The sequence below is a fragment of the Bombina bombina genome, chromosome 7, assembly GCF_027579735.1.
Source record: "Bombina bombina isolate aBomBom1 chromosome 7, aBomBom1.pri, whole genome shotgun sequence".
In the NCBI taxonomy this organism is placed as follows: Eukaryota; Metazoa; Chordata; class Amphibia; order Anura; family Bombinatoridae; genus Bombina; species Bombina bombina.
The window spans coordinates 22,872,305-22,893,504 of NC_069505.1; the positions used below are offsets into that span (position 1 = coordinate 22,872,305).

Consider the following 21,200-nt stretch of genomic DNA (forward strand, 5'->3'; position numbering starts at 1 on the left):
GAATCACATGCACGTGCAGGACAAATGCTAGCACTAAAGCAGTGATAATATCTAGAATCTCATGCACGTGCAGGACAAATGCTAACACTAAAGCAGTGATAATATCTAGAATCACATGCACGTGCAGGACAAATGCTAACACTAAAGCAGTGATAATATCTAGAATCACATGCACGTGCAGGACAAATGCTAGCACTAAAGCAGTGATAAGGTTTACTAGAAGCATTTTGCCAATACATTTATATTGCACATGTAATTCATCTGTGTGCATTTACACTTTCACTGGAATATCCCTTTAAAATTGCTGCTCTATCTGAATCATGACAATACAAAAATGGGGTTTAATATCCCTTTAATCATTATGTGGCGCTCTATATGCTACTTGTATGCGTGGGTTAAGTGTTGCTCTGTATTCTTCTGGCATATGAGGGGTTAAGTGTTGCTCTGTATTCTTCTGGCATGTGAGGGGTTAAGTGATGCTCTGCATGCTTTTGACAAGGTAAGGGGTTAAGCAGTGCTTTCTACAATTCAGGAAGATGAGATGCTGTGCAACACACCAGCAGCAGAGGGGTTAACAAATGCATATTTTTCAGGACTGCATCTCCCATCCTCCCATGGGGGCACGGCCACTTTGTGGGGACATTACCCTCACTGTCACCCCAGTGGACTGTAACACATACACCCGGCCAGCTGAAGGTCACAGCTATATATACACACTGCAGGGAGCGGCTAAATATAATCTGCCGAGTATCTATTAACTCCTTAGCTTCCATAGCCTATCGTCCTCCTCCTACCAATTCTATAATAATGTCATTTCCCTACAGAGCTTTACTATACCCTCTCGGCTACAGCCACCTGGCTTTACATAGTTTATTTTAGCAGCCCTCAATATAAATTCATAGCCACCTACCCCCCTCCCCACACTCACCAGTTAGCCCCCAGCCCCTCCCATTGGTTATCAGATTATGTAGGAGGGTACTGGCCAGGGTGTGCTTTCTGCAGCATAGGAAAAGAGTCTGAGGGGTACAGAGCTAGATTTCTTCACTCCGGTCTCTCCCTGTCTCATTCTGCCGAACCTAACGCCAGCTTTGTCATGTCTCGTCCTCTCACTGACCAAGAGAAGCGGAAACAGATCAGCGTACGAGGTTTAGCCGGAGCAGAAAATGTGACCGAACTGAAGAAGAATTTTAACCGTCACCTTCACTTCACTCTTGTCAAGGATCGCAACGTGTCCACTCCTCGTGATTACTACTTTGCGCTTGCACACACCGTTAGAGATCACCTGGTGGGACGTTGGATCCGCACTCAACAACATTATTATGAGCATGACCCAAAGGTAAGTTGTGTGGCTGAGGATCTGAGTTTGCTTTGAAATGTTTCCCAAGTCCCAGTGATCTTGTAAAGAACACAGGAAGCGAAAATGTGTCTCAAGGTTTTTGAATGGTAATGTAGTTGTTGTAGGGGACCGACTGCAAATTATCTTTTGGTGTCATACAGAGGTTTCCAAACCCCACAAATGTTTTGGAAGTTTACTAACAGGTCTCTCCAGTCGTTTCTATGCAACTGATTCACTAAAGCTTCCACCAGCCTCTTCAGCTTTGCCAGCTCACACGCAATTGGCCATCAATCACCCCAGTCCGAGAATCCAGGGAGATTGAGAAACATCACTTTAGAATTGGTGTACTAGGTTAAGAAGCAGTGGTCTGATGAAGCTGGAGAGGCTGGAGGGAGCTTTAAGGAATCAGTTACATATAATAACATAGGAACTGGTGAAGCTGGAGAGGCTATAGGGAGTTTTAGTGAATCAGGTACTTAGTTACTGGTGAGGCTGGAGGGAGGTTTAGTGAATTAGTTACATAGAATAACATAGGAACTAGTAAAGCTGGAGAGACTGGCGGGAGCTTTAGTGAATCAGTTACATAAAATAATATAGGAACTAGTAAAGCTGGAGAGACTGGTGGGAGCTTTAGTGAATCAGTTACATAGAATATCATAGGAACTGGTGAAGCTGGAGAGGCTGGAGGGAGCTTTAGTGAATCAGTTACATAGAATAACATAGGAACTGGTGAAGCTGGAGAGGCTGGAGGGAGTTTTAGTGAATCAGGTGCTTAGTTACTGGTGAGACTGGAGAGAGCTTTAATGCATTAGGTGTATAGTTACTGGTGAAGCTGGAAAAGCTAGAGAGTGCTTAGTGAATCAAGTGTATAATTACTGGTGACGATGGAGAGAGCTTTAGTGAATCAGGAGTATAGTTACTGGTGATGCTGGAGAGGCTTGAGAGAGCTTTAGTGAATCAGGTGTATAGTTACTGGTGAAGCTGGAAAGGCTTGAGAGAGAGCTATAGTGAATCAGTTACATAGAATAACATAGTAACTGGTGAAGCTGGAGAGGCTGGAGGGAGCTTTAGTGAATCAGGTGTATAGTTACTGGTGAGGCTGGAGAGAGCTTTAGTGAATCAGGTGTATAGTTACTGGTGAGGCTGGAGAGAGCTTTAGTGAATCATGTGTATAGTTACTGGTGACAATGGAGAGAGCTTTAGTGAATCAGGTGTATAGTTACTGGTGAAGCCGGAGAGGCTGGAGAGAGCTTTAGTCAATCAGGTGTATAGTTACTGGTGAAGCTGGAGAGGCTGGAGAGAGCTTTAGTGAATCAGGTGCATCGTTACTGGTGAAGCTGTAGAAAAAAATAAATTAATTGTGCCCTTTCAGGAGGTTTTAGGGCTGATGTGCAGCATCAGGAAGTGCGCTTTAAGTTTAAAGCTAGCTGAAGGCTCAGTACCCTCACCCATGTCCTGTAACATTATTGGCTGATATTACATATTAGTACAGGTGGCCCTCGGTTTACGCCAGTTCAATTAGCGCCGTTTCAGAATAACAACCTTTTTTTCAGTCATTAAAACAGCCAGTAGGTGGAGCTTAGCAGACTTAAATTAATCTGTGTACACAGAACAGACCTTAGCTATCGAGCAACAAGATCTAGCGACAACTTCCCTATTATCTTCCTGCCCAGATTGAAATGCATATAATAGGTGCAGACCCAATATTATCTAACATGCTAACAATGCAGAAAACTGATTGCAGAAAAATGCAAGTAAAAAAATGTTTTTGTTCATTAAACTTAGTTTGATGATACAGTCGGTTGTGTGATTATTTAATTAGGTTTATAATGCTGTTTAGCATTTAAAGTCTTCATTTCAAAGCTTTACAAATAATGTATTAGGTGTTACTTATGACAATTTTGAGAGGGGCCTGGAACCTAATTCCCTCACTTCCCATTGACTTATATTATAAACTGGGTTTCAGTTTACAACAGTTTCGATTTACAACCATTCCTTCTGGAACCTAACCCCAGTGTAAACTGAGGGCTACCTGTACATAGTAACAGCTCTTGCTCTGAGAGGGGCGATTACTTTATGTGCACAGAATAAATTGACGTAGTTCAGACTTAAAGGGGAAGTGAAGAAAAATGCAACATTTATGACTCAGTGTGTACAGTTTTATAAAACTTTTACATTCACAGCTTTCTCTCCATCACATTTTGTGACATAGCTCCTTTCCAGGACAGCATACTTAGGTAGGCTCAGACATGTGCACGAGTCTCAATGCTGTTATGGAAGGAGCTAACATTGAAGGAGCAAAAAATAATAGGCTGTTTTCCTTTAAGGCCAGAAGAAAAGAGAATTCACCTTCAAATAAAGCAAAAATATATTTCCCTGTGAAGTTGTGAGACTTGATACCTAGTGTGTTTGAAATTATAGGCATAGATACAATTTTACATAAAATTTGTATGATGTTTGTTGCAAGATGTGCAGCTGTCTTTGCAACAATATTATACATATAGTTCACAAGACACGTGCATGCTCCTAAAACTACCTCATCATGTTCTCATTGAAAGGAGATCTAAAATAAAGTGAGAGAAATTTGATAAAAGAAAGTTTGTGAAAATATGCTCTATGTATGATGTACACGTCCCTTTAAATGTTTGATATGGCAGTAAATATTTTTTTTCCCAGTTCCCTCCTGCAGCAAAGTATCCGAGCCGCCAGCTCAGGGTGTCTCAAGGAATTAGATATTAGGTACGGTAACAGGAGCTGTGCATGCTTGTAAGGCGATCGTCTGACATGTACAGTTACGTGCACATTATGCGCTAAAAATCTCTCACAGGAAAGAACTAAATTTACCCACATTTAGGCCAGATTACGAGTAGAGCACAAACGTTTGCGCTCGAGCGATAAGGGGTTTATCATGGGGATTTGCGAACGTCTGGCTTACTGCTGGTATTACGAGTTCAAAGTAAACGCCATCGCTTGAGCACGATCGCAATTTACGCTAGAATGATTACCGTGACTTCAGAGCTCTGGTTAACTGTTTCTAGAAACATAAAAGTTGCACAAAGCAGATCAAAAATACATTACACAATACAGTTACACTCATAATAACACTGTCTAATAAATATACATTACATAGTACAGTTACACTCATAATAAGACTGTCTAATATATATACATTACACAGTACAGTTACACTTATAATAACACTGTCTAATAAATATACATTACACAGTACAGTTACACACATATTAACACTATCTAATAAATATACATTACACAGTACAGTTACACTCATAATAACACTATGTAATAACAATACATTACACAGTACAGTTACACTCATATTAACACTGTCTAATAAATATACATTACACAGTATTGTTACACACACAATAACACTGTCTAATAAATATACATTACACAGTACAGTTACACTCATAATAACACTGTCTAATAAATAAACATTACATAGTACAGTTACACTCATAATAACACTGTCTAATAAATATACATTACACAGTACATTTTACACTCATATTAACACTATCTAATAAATATACATTAAACAGTACAGTTACACTCATAATAACACTATCTAAAAATATACATTACACAGTACAGTTACACTCATAATAACACTATCTAATAACAATACATTACACAGTACAGCTACACTCATAATAACGGTGTCTAATAAATATACATTACACAGTACAGTTACACTCATATTAACTCTGTCTAATAAATAAACATTACACAGTACAGTTATACTCAAATTAACACTGTCTAATAAAAATACATTACACAGTACAGTTACACTCATATTAACACTGTCTAATAAAAATACATTACACAGTACAGTTACACTCATATTAACACTGTCTAATAAAAATACATTACACAATACAGTTACACTCATAATAACACTATCTAATAAAAATACATTACACAGTACAGTTACACTCATATTAACACGGTCTAATAAAAATACATTACACAGTACAGTTACAAACATAATAACACTGGCTAATAAAAATACATTACACAGTACAGTTACACTCATATTAATACTGTCTAATAAATTTACATTACACAGTACAGTTACACTCATAATAACACTGTCTAATAAAAATACATTACACACTACAGTTACACTTATTATAACACTGTCTAAAAAAATACATTACACAATACAGTTACACTCACATTAACACTGTCTAATAAAAATACATTACACAGTACAGTTACACACCTAATAACACTGTCTAATAAAAATATATTACACAGTACAGTTACACTCATATTAACAATGTCTAATAAAAATACAATACACAGTACATTACACAGTACAGTTACACTAATAAAACAAATAAATTACATAGTACAGTTACACACAGAATAACACTGTCTAATAAATATACATTACACAGTACAGTTACACTCATATTAGCAATGTCTAATAAAAAATACATTACACAGTACATTTACACTCATATTTACACTGTCTAATAAATATACATTACACAGTACAGTTACACTCATATTAACACTGTCTAATAAAAATACAGTACACAGTATAGTTACACTCATATTAACACTGTCCAATAAAAAATATATTACACAGTACAGTTACACTTATTATAACACTGTCTAAAAAAATACATTACACAGTACAGTTACACTCATATTAACATTGTCTAATAAAAATACATTACACAGTACAGTTGCACTCATATTAACACTGTCTAATAAAATACATTACACAGTACAGTTACACTCATATTTACATTGTCTAATAAAAATATATTACACAGTACAGTTGCACTCATATTAACACTGTCTAATAAAAATACATTACACAGTACAGTTACACTCATATTTACATTGTCTAATAAATATACATTACGCAGTACAGTTACACACATAATAACACCATCTAATAAGTATACATTACAGAGTACAGTTACACACATAATAACACTATCTAATAAATATACATTACACAGTACAGTTACACTCATAATAACACAGTCTAATAAATATACATTACATAGTACAGTTACACACATAATAACACTGTCTAATAAATATACATTACACAGTACAGTTACACACATAATAACACCATCTAATAAATATACATTACACAGTACAGTTACACACATAATAACACTGTCTAATAAATATACATTACACAGTACAATTGCACATATAATAACACTATCTAATAAATATACATTACACAGTATAGTTACACTCATAATAACACTATCTAATAAATATACATTACACAGTACAGTTACACACATAATAACACTATCTAATAAATATACATTACACAGTACAGTTACACTCATATTAACACTATCTAATAAATATACATTACACAGTATAGTTACACACATAATAACACTATCTAATAAATATACATTACACAGTACAGTTACTCTTATAATAACACTGTCTAATAAATATACATTACACTGTAACGTTACACTCCTATTAACACTGTCTAATAAATATACATTACACAGTACAGTTACAGTCATAATAACACTATCTAATAAATATACATTACACAGTACAGTTACACACATCACTATCTAATAAATATACATTACACAGTACAGTTACGCACATAATAACACTATCTAATAAATATACATTACACAGTACAGTTACACACATAATAACACTGTCTAATAAATATACATTACACAGTACAGTTACAGTCATAATAACACTGTCTAATAAATATACATTACACCATACAGTTACACACATAATAATACTATCTAATAAATATACATTACACAGTACAGTTACACACATAATAACACTATCTAATAAATATACATTACACAGTACAGTTACACTCATATTGACAATGTCTAATAAATATACATTACACAGTACAGTTACACTCATATTGACACTGTCTAATAAATATACATTACACAGTACAGTTACACTTATAATAACACTGTCTAATAAATATACATTACACTGTACAGTTACACACATAATAACACTATCTAATAAATATACATTACATAGTATAGTTACACACATAATAACACTGTCTAATAAATATACATTACACAGTATAGTTACACACATAATAACACCATCTAATAAATATACATTACACAGTACAGTTACACACATAATAACACTATCTTATAAATATACATTACACAGTACAGTTACACTTATAATAACACTATCTAATAAATATACATTACACAGTACAGTTACACACATAATAACACCATCTAATAAATATACATTGCACAGTACAGTTACACACATAATAACACTATCTAATAAATATACATTACACAGTACAGTTACACTTATAATAACACTATCTAATAAATATACATTACACAGTACAGTTACACACATAATAACACCATCTAATAAATATACATTACACAGTACAGTTACTCATAATAACACTATCTAATAAATATACATTACACAGTACAGTTACACACATCACTATCTAATAAATATACATTACACAGTACAGTTACACACATCACTATCTAATAAATATACATTACACAGTATAGTTACACACATAATAACACTATCTAATAAATATACATTACACAGTACAGTTACACACATCACTATCTAATAAATATACATTACACAGTATAGTTACACTCATAATAACACTGTATAAAAAATATACATTACACAGTACAGTTACACTTATAATAACACTATCTAATAAATATACATTACACAGTACAGTCACACTCATAATAATACTGTCTAATAAATATACATTACACAGTACAGTTACACACATAATAACACTATATGATAAATATACATTACACAGTACAGTTACACACATAATAACACTATCTAATAAATATACATTACACAGTACAGTTACACACATCACTATCTAATAAATATACATTACACAGTATAGTTACACTCATAATAACACTGTCTAATAAATATACATTACACAGTACAGTTATACTCATAATAACACTGTCTAATAAATATACATTACACAGTACAGTTACACACATCACTATCCAATAAATATACATTACACAGTACAGTTACACTCATAATAACACTGTCTAATAAATATACATTACACAGTACAGTTACACTCATAATAACACTATCTAATAAATATACATTACACAGTACAGTTACACACATAATAACACTATCTAATAAATATACATTACACAGTACAGTTACACACATATTAACACTATCTAATAAATATACATTACATAGTACAGTTACACACATAATAACACTGTCTAATAAATATACATTACACAGTACAGTTACACACATAATAACACTATCTAATAAATATACATTACACAGTACAGTTACACACATAATAACACTATCTAATAAATATACATTACATAGTACAGTTACACACATAATAACACTGTCTAATAAATATACATTACACAGTACAGTTACACACATAATAACACTATCTAATAAATATACATTACATAGTACAGTTACACACATATTAACACTATCTAATAAATATACATTACACAGTACAGTTACACCCAGCACCTACTGACCTTCCCTGCTGCTAATAACTCTTATCTATACACCCAGCACCTACTGACCTTACCTGATGCTAATAACTAGCTGGTGCATTGCATTTGCTTCTTCACTGTAATCTGTTTAAATAGATGTTAATCTTCCGATCTTTCTATGGAGTGTGCAACCTCGAAGTCGGCAATTGTGAACTGCTGTTGAGAGCTTTGTTTTAGTAGCTTATATCAGGTGATACATCTTAAAAAAAGGGTTTGTGCACAGGCCAGAATCTATTGAAATTTTTCTAAAGTTGAACTGTCGCAAATAATAATTGCAGATCCATTGTGATGAAGATCTGTTGAGTAATTGCGTTATTGAATGTGGGTGTGTGTACGCTGAAGAGTAATGCAAAGCAAATGCCTTTTTTATGGTTTGATAAATTGGTTTGGCATCAAGAAATGTAACATCTTGTCTAGTGTGAGACTGTGACTTTCATTATGAACAATGATATAGGACACACGTAAAAGACAGAAAGAGAACTTGCTGTGTTACTATATAGAGCTTACATTTTTGTGCTGAGTTCTGCATATGATTTGTAGTTAACAGCTGAGATACCTCCTTAAGCCCAGAGTCTACACAGTGCTATTAGTACTCTGGGTTGATGAACAGTAAGTCAGTTTTATTTATAGGTGACAGAATTATTCATGCAGCCAATTGTTAGATGAATGGAACTGTAAGTCTTTGCTACCTGGAAGTTGTGCTGTGCATTGAAGGGATCTGTCATTTATTACATATGCACATTATTTATCAGTAATAAAGCACTTCATTACAAAAGGTATGAACACACAATAAGTGTTAATATATGCACAGTATATATCAGTATTAAGTGCTGCATTACTTAAGGTCTGATCACACAATAAATGTTTATATATTCACAGTATATATCAGTAATTAAGTGCTGCATTACAAAAGGTCTGCACACACAATAAATGTTTATATATGCACAGTATATATCAGTAATTAAGTGCTGCATTACAAAAGGTCTGCACACACAATAAATGTTTATATATGCACAGTATATATCAGTAATTAAGTGCTGCATTACAAAAGGTCTGCACACACAATAAATGTTTATATATGCACAGTGTATATCAGTAATTAAGTGCTGCATTACAAAAGGTCTGCACACACAATAAATGTTTATATATGCACAGTATATATCAGTAATTAAGTGCTGCATTACAAAAGGTCTGCACACACAATAAATGTTTATATATGCACAGTATATATCAGTAATTAAGTGCTGCATTACAAAAGGTCTGCACACACAATAAATGTTTATATATGCACAGTGTATATCAGTAATTAAGTGCTGCATTGCAAAAGGTCTGCACACACAATAAATGTTTATATATGCACAGTATATATCAGTAATTAAGTGCTGCATTACAAAAGGTGTGCACACACAATAAATGTTTATAAATGCACAGTATATATCAGTAATTAAGTGCTGCATTACAAAAGGTCTGCACACACAATAAATGTTTATATATGCACAGTATATATCAGTAATTAAGTGCTGCATTACAAAAGGTATGCACACACATTAAATGTTTATATATGCACAGTATATAGCAGTAATTAAATGCTGCATTACATAAGGTCTGCACACACAAATGTTTATATATGCCCAATATATATCAGTAATAAAGTGCAGCATTACAAAAGATCTGCACACACAATAAATCTTTATAGATGCACAGTACATATCAGTGTTTAAGTGCTGCATTACATAAGGTCTGCACACACAATAAATGTTTATATATGCACAGTATATATCAGTAATAAAGTGCAGCATTACAAAAGGTCTGCACACACAAATGTTTATATATGCACAGTATATATCAGCAATTAAGTGCAGAATTACAAAAGGTCTGCACACAAAATAAATGTTTATAAATGTACAGTATATACCAGTAATTAAGTGCTGCATTACAAAAGGTCTGCACACACAATAAATGTTTATATATGCACAGTATATATCAGTAATTAAGTGCCACATTACTTAAGGTCTGCACACACAATAAATGTTTATATATGCACAGTATATATCGGTGATTAAGTGCTGCATTACATAAGGTCTGCACACAAAATAAATGTTTATATATGCACAGTATATATCGGTGATTAAGTGCCGTATTACATAAGGTCTGCACACACAATAAATGTTTATATATGCACAGTATATATCAGTTATTAAGTACTGCTTTACAAAAGGTCTGCACACACAATAAATGTTTATATATGCACAGTATATATCAGTAATTAAATGCTGCATTACATAAGGTCTGCACAGAAAAGAAATGTTTATAAATGTACAGTATATATCGGTGATTAAGTGCTGTATTACAAAAGGTCTGCACACACAATAAATGTTTATATATGTACAGTATGTATCAGTAATTAAGTGCTGCATTACATAAGGTCTGCACACATAATAACTGTTTATATATGCACAGTATATATCAGTAATTAAGTGCTGCATTACAAAAGGTCTGCACACACAATAACTGTTTATATATGCACAGTATATATTAGTAATTAAGTGCTGCATTACAAAAGGTCTGCACACACAATAACTGTTTATATATGCACAGTATATATTAGTAATTAAGTGCTGCATTACATAAGGTCTGCACACACAATACATGTTTATATATGCACAGTATATATAATTAATTAAGTGCTGCATTACATAAGGTCTGCACACACAATACATGTTTATATATGCACAGTATATATCAGCAATTAAGTGCCAAATTACAAAAGGTCTGCACACAGAATAAATGTTTATTCCTCAGAGCTGTCAAAATAGCAATCCCATTTCAAAGACCAGCTGGTCATTAAGGGGTTAATAAAGTGTTATAGTGTGTATTTACTGTAAATATTTCACATTCCAATGTTCTGTACATAGCAGAATATGTTCTAAGTATTTATATATAGATAGAAATATGTATTTGTAAATAAATAAATAGAACATATTCTTGCATGTGAAGAACATTGGTATGTGAAATATTCATATTTTCATATCGGATTAGTGCACATTAGAATATACTATCAGATTTGCGCGAGAGTGGGGTGTTCCATTGATGTCTATGGGGTAATATAGTAATATGTGAACACACGCAGGATATTCTAAGTGCGGCTTTTTGCTTTCGTTGGGTTAGTGCTCGAGCGTAAACAGTTTGCTTTCAACTCATAATACGAGCACAACCCGCTTACTTCTAACGCAATTAACGCTTAAGTGGGAGCATTAATTAGTGCTCCCCTTGTAATCTGGCCTATAATGTCTGATCTTAGATGTATATTAGATTGGTCATGGCTTTAGGTCTTATATTTTCTGAAGTGAATCATTGTTTTCTCCATCTGTGTTTTTTTCTTCAGAGAATATATTATCTCTCCCTTGAGTTCTACATGGGTCGTACACTGCAGAACACCATGGTGAATCTGGCTCTGGAAAACGCCTGCGACGAAGCAGCGTACCAGGTGAGTAGTATCGTAAAACTGTGATTATATGATATATACGTATATCTTTATGGGATAGAAAACGTATTTATAAATCTGTTCGGGTGAGCATCACATTCTGTAAACTCCATTAAGAATGAACCATTGCATGATCACCAAGGTGACGCTCCCAGGGCGAGGCTGTTTCATTGCACTTCGAGCTGGCTGCCCACTGGGATTTCCTCACATGTGGGAAAGTCAACTGCATAATTTGTGGTAGTGGGGGACTGTATGTGCGCTTCTTTTTTTAGAAATAAAAATATAAATAAACAGAACATTGCTGCTGTACGACAGACTTAACGGTGTGGCGCATAGCAGCATATTCGCAATTAACAGTGAATCACAGCACAAAGAGAACATGTTTATTTCTGTTTTACTTTTCATTATGATTTAATAGGCTAAATTCATAGACTTCAACATCCCCGTTAACAATCTGAACCTGCCTGATTCCTCACTAATCTCTGTGCCCCAACCTGGTCAAACAATTCTATTTGTTGATCCTTGTGTTAACTCACTTATCCAACCCTAGAAGGCTGTTTTCACTACCAAACTCACTGCTCAGATTATTGCTGATCACTTCAAAAATACAATTGAACAATTAGAAAAGATATCTCTTGCTCAAACCCATCCCTTCTACTTACCCCTTCTATTAACAATACTCTCTGTTACTTCTTTCCTGTCTCCTATCTTCTGCGCATCCCACAAGCTGTCCATAAATAGAACATATTCTTGTATGTGATACCAATTTATTCACAACTTCTTCCTCCCTCTCTCTCTCTCTCTCTCTCTCTCTATCTATCTATCTATCTATCTATCTATCTATCTATCTATCATCTATATATCTATCTATCTCTCTATCTCTCTCTCTCTCTATCTCCCTCTCTCTCTCTCTCTCTCTCTCTCTCTCTCAGCTTCTTTAAGCCCTGCCCTAACTTCTAAATTCAAGCATGCGTTAATCACACCAATCATAAAAAAGCCAGAGCTTGACCCTAACTCCCCTTCTAACTATCGTCCAGACTACTTCCTTTTGCCTCCAAATTATTGGAACAACTTGTCTATAATCGTCTAACTCAATTTCTCTTAACTAACTTCTTACTTGATCCCCTCCAATCTGGTTTCTGCCCTAAATACTCAACAGAAACTGCTCTCACAAATGATCGGCTATCTGCTAAAGCAAAGGGACACTACTCATGACTAATTCTTCTGGATATATTTACTGTGTTTGTCACACGACTATTTTCTCCTCTTACAAATCCTATTTTTTTTAGCATCCAAGACACAGTCCTCTCCTGATTTGCTTAAAATCCCTCAAACCACTTGTTTTCAGTTCCTTTAGCAGCATATCTTCTGATCCTTTGCCTCTCTCAGTAGGGGTACCACAAGGCTATATCCTCCTTTGGGTTCCAGTACCATTTATATGCTGCTTACCATTGGAGGCTCTGTTCTCAACACCTCACTCCAGGTCCGCTGTCTTGGTTTCCCACTTGACTCTGAACTTACATTCACTCCACATATACAAGCACTTACCAAATCCTGCCTTGCACACCTACACAACACTTACAGAATTCAACATTTGTCTGTTCAAGATGCTGAAAAAATACTAATAAATTCTCTCATTTTGTCCCACATTGACTACTGCAATCAAATCCTATATAGCCTTCCCAAACACCGCCTCTCCCCCCTCCAATCTACCATGCATGCTTCAGCTATACTCCTCTATGCAACTGGCTGATCTGTAGTTTTTTGTTTGTAGTAACAATATTTGTATGTCAGTTTTGTTACGTACAGTTGTCTCGCTGGTTATATTAAAAGGTTCTTCAGGGGCTGGTCTTGGGAATTCTAGAGGTGTGGTCAGGATGTTTCACCTAAACTTATATGCAGAATATGGAATTAATAAAGATTCTAATGTGGCTGTGACATATCTCGTCTAGCAGTTGTGTCTTGCGGTTTTACCGCTGACAAGATTGTTTTGTTTTTATCTTTCTTATATTTTTATTTAACTGTTTACAAGTTCCCTTTCGTGTGCATATTAGCGTAGAGTTTTTTTGTGTTTTAATTTGCTTGTAAAGTTTTAGTGACCATTTTTTGTGATGGCAATTTCGTTGACAATGCAACTTATTATACGTGTAGTGAGGTGACCATTTAGTTATATATATTAACTGATTAACGACGGATACAAATCTTTTTGTATTTTGCTATTTTCATGTTTTATTAAATCTTGACAATGAGTTTGTAATCTGGAAGTTAAAAAAGAAAGCATCACACTAATCCCAAAGAGTCCTGGCCAATATACTGGAACCTCGGCATCAGGTGGGATAGTGGAGAGGCAAGTTACAAAAGATAGTGCAGCAAACAAGGTTCTGCCTTACACAGCCTTTTTCAATGCTAAAATCAACCAGATTGCTCTCCTAACAAAACACCAATCCAATTTCAAGACACAAACAGTGTCCTATGTGTATTATATGCAACACGCCTATTTATTGGTTTAAGCCCTAAAACGGGGTATGCCAATCTAAATCCGTATCCAATCGGATCTCCTTCCAATAATAGGAGTGTTAGCTATGTGATGATCCAATAAAAAGTGTATGCCTTCCTGACACACCTCTATATCTTCCAATCACGGAGCACATCAATGACACACCCCCATCAGCATGTCATACTGACATCCACAGACTTAACATGCCTATGTATGTCTCTGAAGTCAATAGACAATTGAGTAGTGAAACTTACTATAAGAGGCTTTTTAGTGGTCCTAGTGAGGTATTCTCTCAACAATATAACAAGTTGATTACTTCCTATTTTGATGAAGGTGCAATTGACACTAAAGAAAAAACATTTCTTACAGCACAAACATCAAAAACTGCAACATTGTACTTATTGCCTACGATTCACAAAAACATACACTGTCCACCTGGGAGGCCTATTGTATCAGGCATGGGTTCTCTAACTGAGAATGCAAGCAAATATATTGATGCAAGATTGAGATATATTGTAGAAGGATAGCCATCATATACACGGAACACCACACATATTCTTAATAACATTTGCAATGTCGAATTGACACAGCCATGTTTGTTGGTAACTTGTGATGTGGAGTTCCCTTTACACCAGTATCAGGTGGTTGTGGGGCAAGCAAGCTGTAGCCACTTAAGATAGTGTTTGTGTCTCGAAATTGGATTGTTTTTTTGGTAGTCATCATAGCCTATTTAAAGCAGATTAGGAGAGCAATCTGGTTGATTTTAGCATTGAAAAAGGCCGTGTTTGGCACAAAACTTGTTTGCTGCACTATCTTTTCTAACTTGCTTCTCCACTATCCCACCTGATGCCGAGGTTCCAGTATATCGGCCAGGACTCTCTAAGATTGATGTGATGCTTTCTTTTTTAACTTTTTCTGTTTATTTTCTTATTCCCTCTGCTTTTTTCAGTACTATATAACCTTCCCCAGTGGGAGGGGGGTATGTGAGCAGGGTGATTAGATGTGATATTACCTTCTGTCAATGATTTTCGTTTATTAATAAAGGCTGTGGTTTATCAGTAGGGAATAGTGCAGTAAGCCCCTATACTTCTCTCTTTTGTGTAATATAATTGTTATTTTAGAGGATAAGCACCTTATCTCATAGAAATATTTTTATTTGATAAGTTTTTCCCACTCTTTTAGATTGTAGTGCTGGTCAGTTCTTATCTGTTAATTAAAGGGACAGTCTAGTCAAAATTTCATGATTCAGATAGGGCATGCAATTTTAAACAACTTTCCAATTGACTTTTATCATTAAAGGGACAGTCTACACCAAACTTTTTCTTATTTAAAAAGATAGATAATCCCTTTATTACCCATTCCCCGTTTTTGCATAACCAACACAGTTAAATTAATATACTTTTTACCTCTGTGATTACCTTGTTTCTAAGCCTCTGCAGACTGCTCCTGTATCTAAGTGCTTTTGACAGACATGCAGTGTAGTCAATCAGTGAAGAATCCTAAATAACTTCACGGGAGTGAGCACAATATTATATATATATATATATATATATATATGACACACATGAACTAGCACAGTCTAACTTTGAAAAACTTTTAAAATGCACTGAGCTAAGAGGAGGTTTTCAACTGTTTAGAAATCGGTTTAAGCCTAGCTGGGTTTAGCTTTTCAAAAATACCACCTAGAGAACAAAGCAAATTTGATGATAAAAGTAAATAGGAAAGTTTTTTAAAATTGCTGCCCTATCCGAATCATGAAAGTTTAGTTTTGACTTTACTGTCCCTTTAAATGTGCTTTGTTCCCTTGGTGGTATTTTTGAAAAACTAAACCTAGCTAGGCTCAAAATGATTTCTAAACCATTGAAAACCGCCTCTTAGCTCAGAGCATTTTGAAAGTTTTTCACAGTTAGACAGTTAGTTCATGTGTGTCATATAGATACCATTGTGCTCACTCCGTGGAGTTATTTAGGAGTCTGCACTGATTGGAGAAACTGCATGTCTGTCAAAAGCACTGAGATAAGGGGGCTGTCTGCAGAGGCTCAGAAACAAGGTAATCACATAGGTAAAACGTGTATTATTATAACTGTGTTTGTTATGCAAAACTTGGGAATGGGTTATAAAGGGATTATCTATCTTTTTAAACAATAAAAATTCTGGTGTAGACTGTCCCTTTAACTATACCCCAGATCTTTGTGTATCCCTCTAATATGAAATAATAATAAAATGACTAGCAAGGTAAATTCTTTGGCGCATGAGGATATACTCACTGCAAGGTAAGTCGGTTGTTTGATTATATACTGTGAGAGAGATAATAGCAACCAAGAACAAGTTATAGTAGATGCCCTCAGATGTTGTAGGAGATAGGATGACCTGACCATGTTGACTTTTTCCCTTTGCAGCTTGGGTTGGATATGGAAGATCTGGAAGAGATTGAAGAAGATGCTGGACTGGGAAACGGTGGACTGGGGAGACTGGCAGGTACGGCTAAGAATATAACCCATGGGTCATATGTTTGTGTGCCTTATATATACTTGTGAAATATGTTGAATAAATAAGACAATGGGGGATATTTATTAAAGGTCTGTCGGACCTGACCTGACAGTGCGGATCAGGTCCGACAGACCTCACTGAATGCGGAGAGCAATACGCTCTCTGTATTCAGCAATGCACCAACAGCTCTTGTGAGTTGCTGGTGCAACGCTGCCCCCTGCAGACTCGCGGGCAATCGGCTGCAAGCAGGAGGGTGTCAATCAACCCGATCGTACTCAATCGGGTTGAATTCCGGTGATGTCTGTCCGCCTGCTCAGAGCAGACGGACAGGGTTATGGAGCAGCGGTCTTTAGACCGCTGCTTCATAACTGCCGTTTCTAGCGAGCCTGCAGGCTCGCCAGAAACATGGGCCCTCAAGCTCCATTCAGAGCTTAATAGATAGGCCCAATGGCTTGGATTCTGTTCAGTTAAGTTCAAAATAAAATAAACTTTCAATACTTGTGTTTGAATTCACAAGAGACAAGGTTTCTATTTAATAAGTCCATGGTGGTTAAAGAGATTGTTTATCTTTTTAATTCTCCCAGTAATCGATAATGATTATCTGGCAACCCCCCCCCCACCACCACCACCACACAAAAAAACCATAGGGTCATCCATTTATGAAAATAGAAGAAAAGTTGTCTTCCCATTTAAAGAATGTAACACTTCTTGGATTGCGGCATTTTACATTGCGGTTGGATGCCGATATGTGAGATTCAGGCAAGTCCATTACTTTGAAACTCAGATTCCTATGTCTGAAGTAATCATCAAATATTGCAGCTTTATTCTGATGACAATGTTCATGCATGAACGATAGCCATAAATGATAAAGCTGTCATCACTATATAACTTACTTTTGGGTTCCTATATTAACAAGAATCTGATTTGCAGTAGATCGATGGCTCATTAATATTCCTGTGGATTTACCCTTGTCCACCAACCTACATGACTATTTTCAGCCTTCTGAACAGCGTCCAAAATAGTTTTTTTAATTTTTTATATCCAGCACCCAAAGTCACGACAGGAAACAGCAGGAAACCAGACTTAGGGACTGATGATCTAAAGGGAGAATATTAAAGAATCATCACCAGTCCTTCTATTTCCCTGGTGGAATGATCTAAAGCCACTTTTTACCCAGAAATCAGAGTGTCTCGCTAAGGGGCGTATACTGCATTTTCGTATGGGGAGGAGTTATATACATTACAAAAGTGCACCATGAAAATTGTAATTTAAAAATCATACAAAATTAATAATTAAACTATTCAGACAAAAATATGCAGGAAAAAATTGTATTGTTAAGGTGCATCAAAAATTGTATTTTAGCAAAAATGTAAAATTTGTACTGTATGTGACACAAATAACACAAGAATACATTGTTTTAAATATCCACAGTGTAAAGCTTAATTTAAGTACACTGGATGTGCAAAAAAAAAAAAAAGATTACAGTGGTTTCAAACTTAAACCCCCCACAAACACCTATAGGAGACGCTATACACAGGTCTTGTAACTGGCTGGAAAAGACCCCTTTGTACTCATTTCTCTTTCTTAATCCATCTTTTCTCCCCACTCTATCTTGCTTACCATTTCACGTTCTCTCTCTCATTCACTGTCTTCTATTATCTGTTTATCTCTCACTCATTCTTTTCCCAACCATTTCTCATTACGTCTATTTTCTCTTTTTTAACTGTATCCCTCCTTATTTTTATCTTTCTCTCATTCACTTTCTCTTTTTCTTTGTGTCTCTATTTCTCTCTCTTATTTATTCATCCATTCTCTGGGTACAATTTATCAAGCTCTGTACGGAGCTTGATGCCCCATGCTTCAGTCTCGCCGGAAAAAGAAGTTATGAAGCAGCGGTCTAAAGACCGCTGCTCCATAACCTGTCCGCCTGCTCTAATACGGTCGAGTTGATTGACACCCCTGCTAGCGGCCGCGAATCGGCAAGGGGCGGTATTGCACCAGCAGTTCACAAGAACTGCAGGTGCAATGATAAATGCAGACAGCGTCATGTCCGCTCGCACTATAATAAATTGACCCCTCATTCTTTTCTTTCTCTTTTTTCCTCTTTCTCTCTCGTTTTTTCTTTTATTTCTCTCTCTCTTTGTCTTTTGCTTTTTCTCCATCTTCTTTTCCTTGTTTTCTTTCTCTTTTTCTCACTTTCTTTTCTCTGTCTCTCCCTCCATTCTTTCTTTCTCTTTCTCTCTCTCATTCATCTTTCTTTCTTTCTTTCACTCTCTCTTTATCTTTCTCTCTTTCTCTCTCCCTCTTTCTATTACTCTCTCTTTCTCTCTCTATCTCTCTCCCTCTTTCTCTCTCTCTCTCTCACACACACACACTCTCTCTCTTTCTCTCTCTCTCTCTCTCTCTCTCTCTCTCTCTCTCTTTCTCTCTATTTTTTGTACCATTTTCTCCCCCTTTCCTTTCTCTGTAAGCTCTTGTCTCTCGCCCTTTCTCTGTCATTCTTTCATTTTATTCTCATACTCTGTCTCTGTTCTTTCCTGTCAGCTTGTTTCCTGGATTCTATGGCGACACTTGGGCTGGCAGCTTACGGTTATGGAATTCGATATGAGTTTGGAATTTTCAACCAAAAGATATCCAATGGTTGGCAGGTGTGTTATATATGTAGATCTATATACACACACAGTCACAGGGAGATCTTATTTGTCTCCAATAATACTATTTAACAACTTTATATATTCAATTGTTCCTGTCCATTGCCCCATAAGGTAGAGGAGGCTGATGATTGGCTGAGGTACGGCAATCCCTGGGAAAAGGCGCGACCTGAATACACGTTACCTGTTCAGTTTTATGGGCGGGTTCAACACACCCCACATGGAGCAGAGTGGGTGGATACTCAGGTGAGTGGTATATAATTGGTTTCTTTAATTTTTTTTAATCTGCAGAAATGTTGCTAGCTTACAAAAAAAAAATCACTGGTTCCTGCTTTGGTTATTGCCGACATAAAGAACCTTTTATTCATTTTCTAAAATCCTATACACTGAGCTTTATTATAGAACATATATTCCTTAAAATAGGTGTCAGTTAAAATTCCACATACAGATGACAGTTATATACAAGATAATCCTATGTCCAACAGTCATAACTATAAACAGCTATAACCAATGAGTAACAAGAAAACATGCACACAAAAAATGCACAGTCAGGGATTCTTGACTCCTGTAATTGAAATGTTCAAGACTCATTATCCTCAGGCATGGTACCCCATGACTGGTGTAAAGCTGATGTGGTGCCACTCTTCAAAAAGGGAAGCAAGGCTGATCCAGGAAGCTATAGACCAGTTAGTCTGACATCAATAGTGGGGAAGATATTTGAAGGGATTATAAGGGATTATATTAATAAGTATATTTGTGTAAACAAGATTATGAGTTCAAATCAGCATGGTTTTATTAGAAATAACTAATCTAATTTAATTCTACGAGGAAGTAAGTAAAAATTTAGATAAAGGGGAATCAGCTGATGTGATATACTTGGATTTTGCAAAGGTGCTCGATACAGTGCCACATGAGAGATTATTGTACAAAATGAAGGGACTGGGAATAGCTGAACATTTTAGCTCATGGATAAATAACTGGATAAAAGACAGGGAGCAACGATTAGTAGTAAATGGATCATTATACTTTACAAGGACTAATCACAAATGTACATGGAACAAACAAAAATGATAAATTAATATGAATTGCAGATATGGGTCACTTTAGAGCCCCTGTACAATCAGAAATTGCAGAGCGA

The 21,200-nt window shown here is 35.6% G+C and overlaps 1 protein-coding gene across 1 annotated transcript in view; it reads left to right on the top strand.

Moving 5' to 3' along the window:
• The first annotated feature begins 857 nt into the window (after positions 1-857).
• The window catches only part of PYGM (glycogen phosphorylase, muscle associated), a 98,028-nt gene continuing 77,685 nt past the window's right edge, over positions 858-21,200 (top strand). The window contains exons 1-5 of the mRNA XM_053719986.1: positions 858-1,336; positions 12,326-12,427; positions 17,321-17,399; positions 19,956-20,059; positions 20,177-20,308. Coding sequence (XP_053575961.1) covers positions 1,094-1,336; positions 12,326-12,427; positions 17,321-17,399; positions 19,956-20,059; positions 20,177-20,308 — 660 coding nt within the window. The 5' untranslated portion in view covers positions 858-1,093. The remainder of the gene's footprint in view (positions 1,337-12,325; positions 12,428-17,320; positions 17,400-19,955; positions 20,060-20,176; positions 20,309-21,200) is intronic.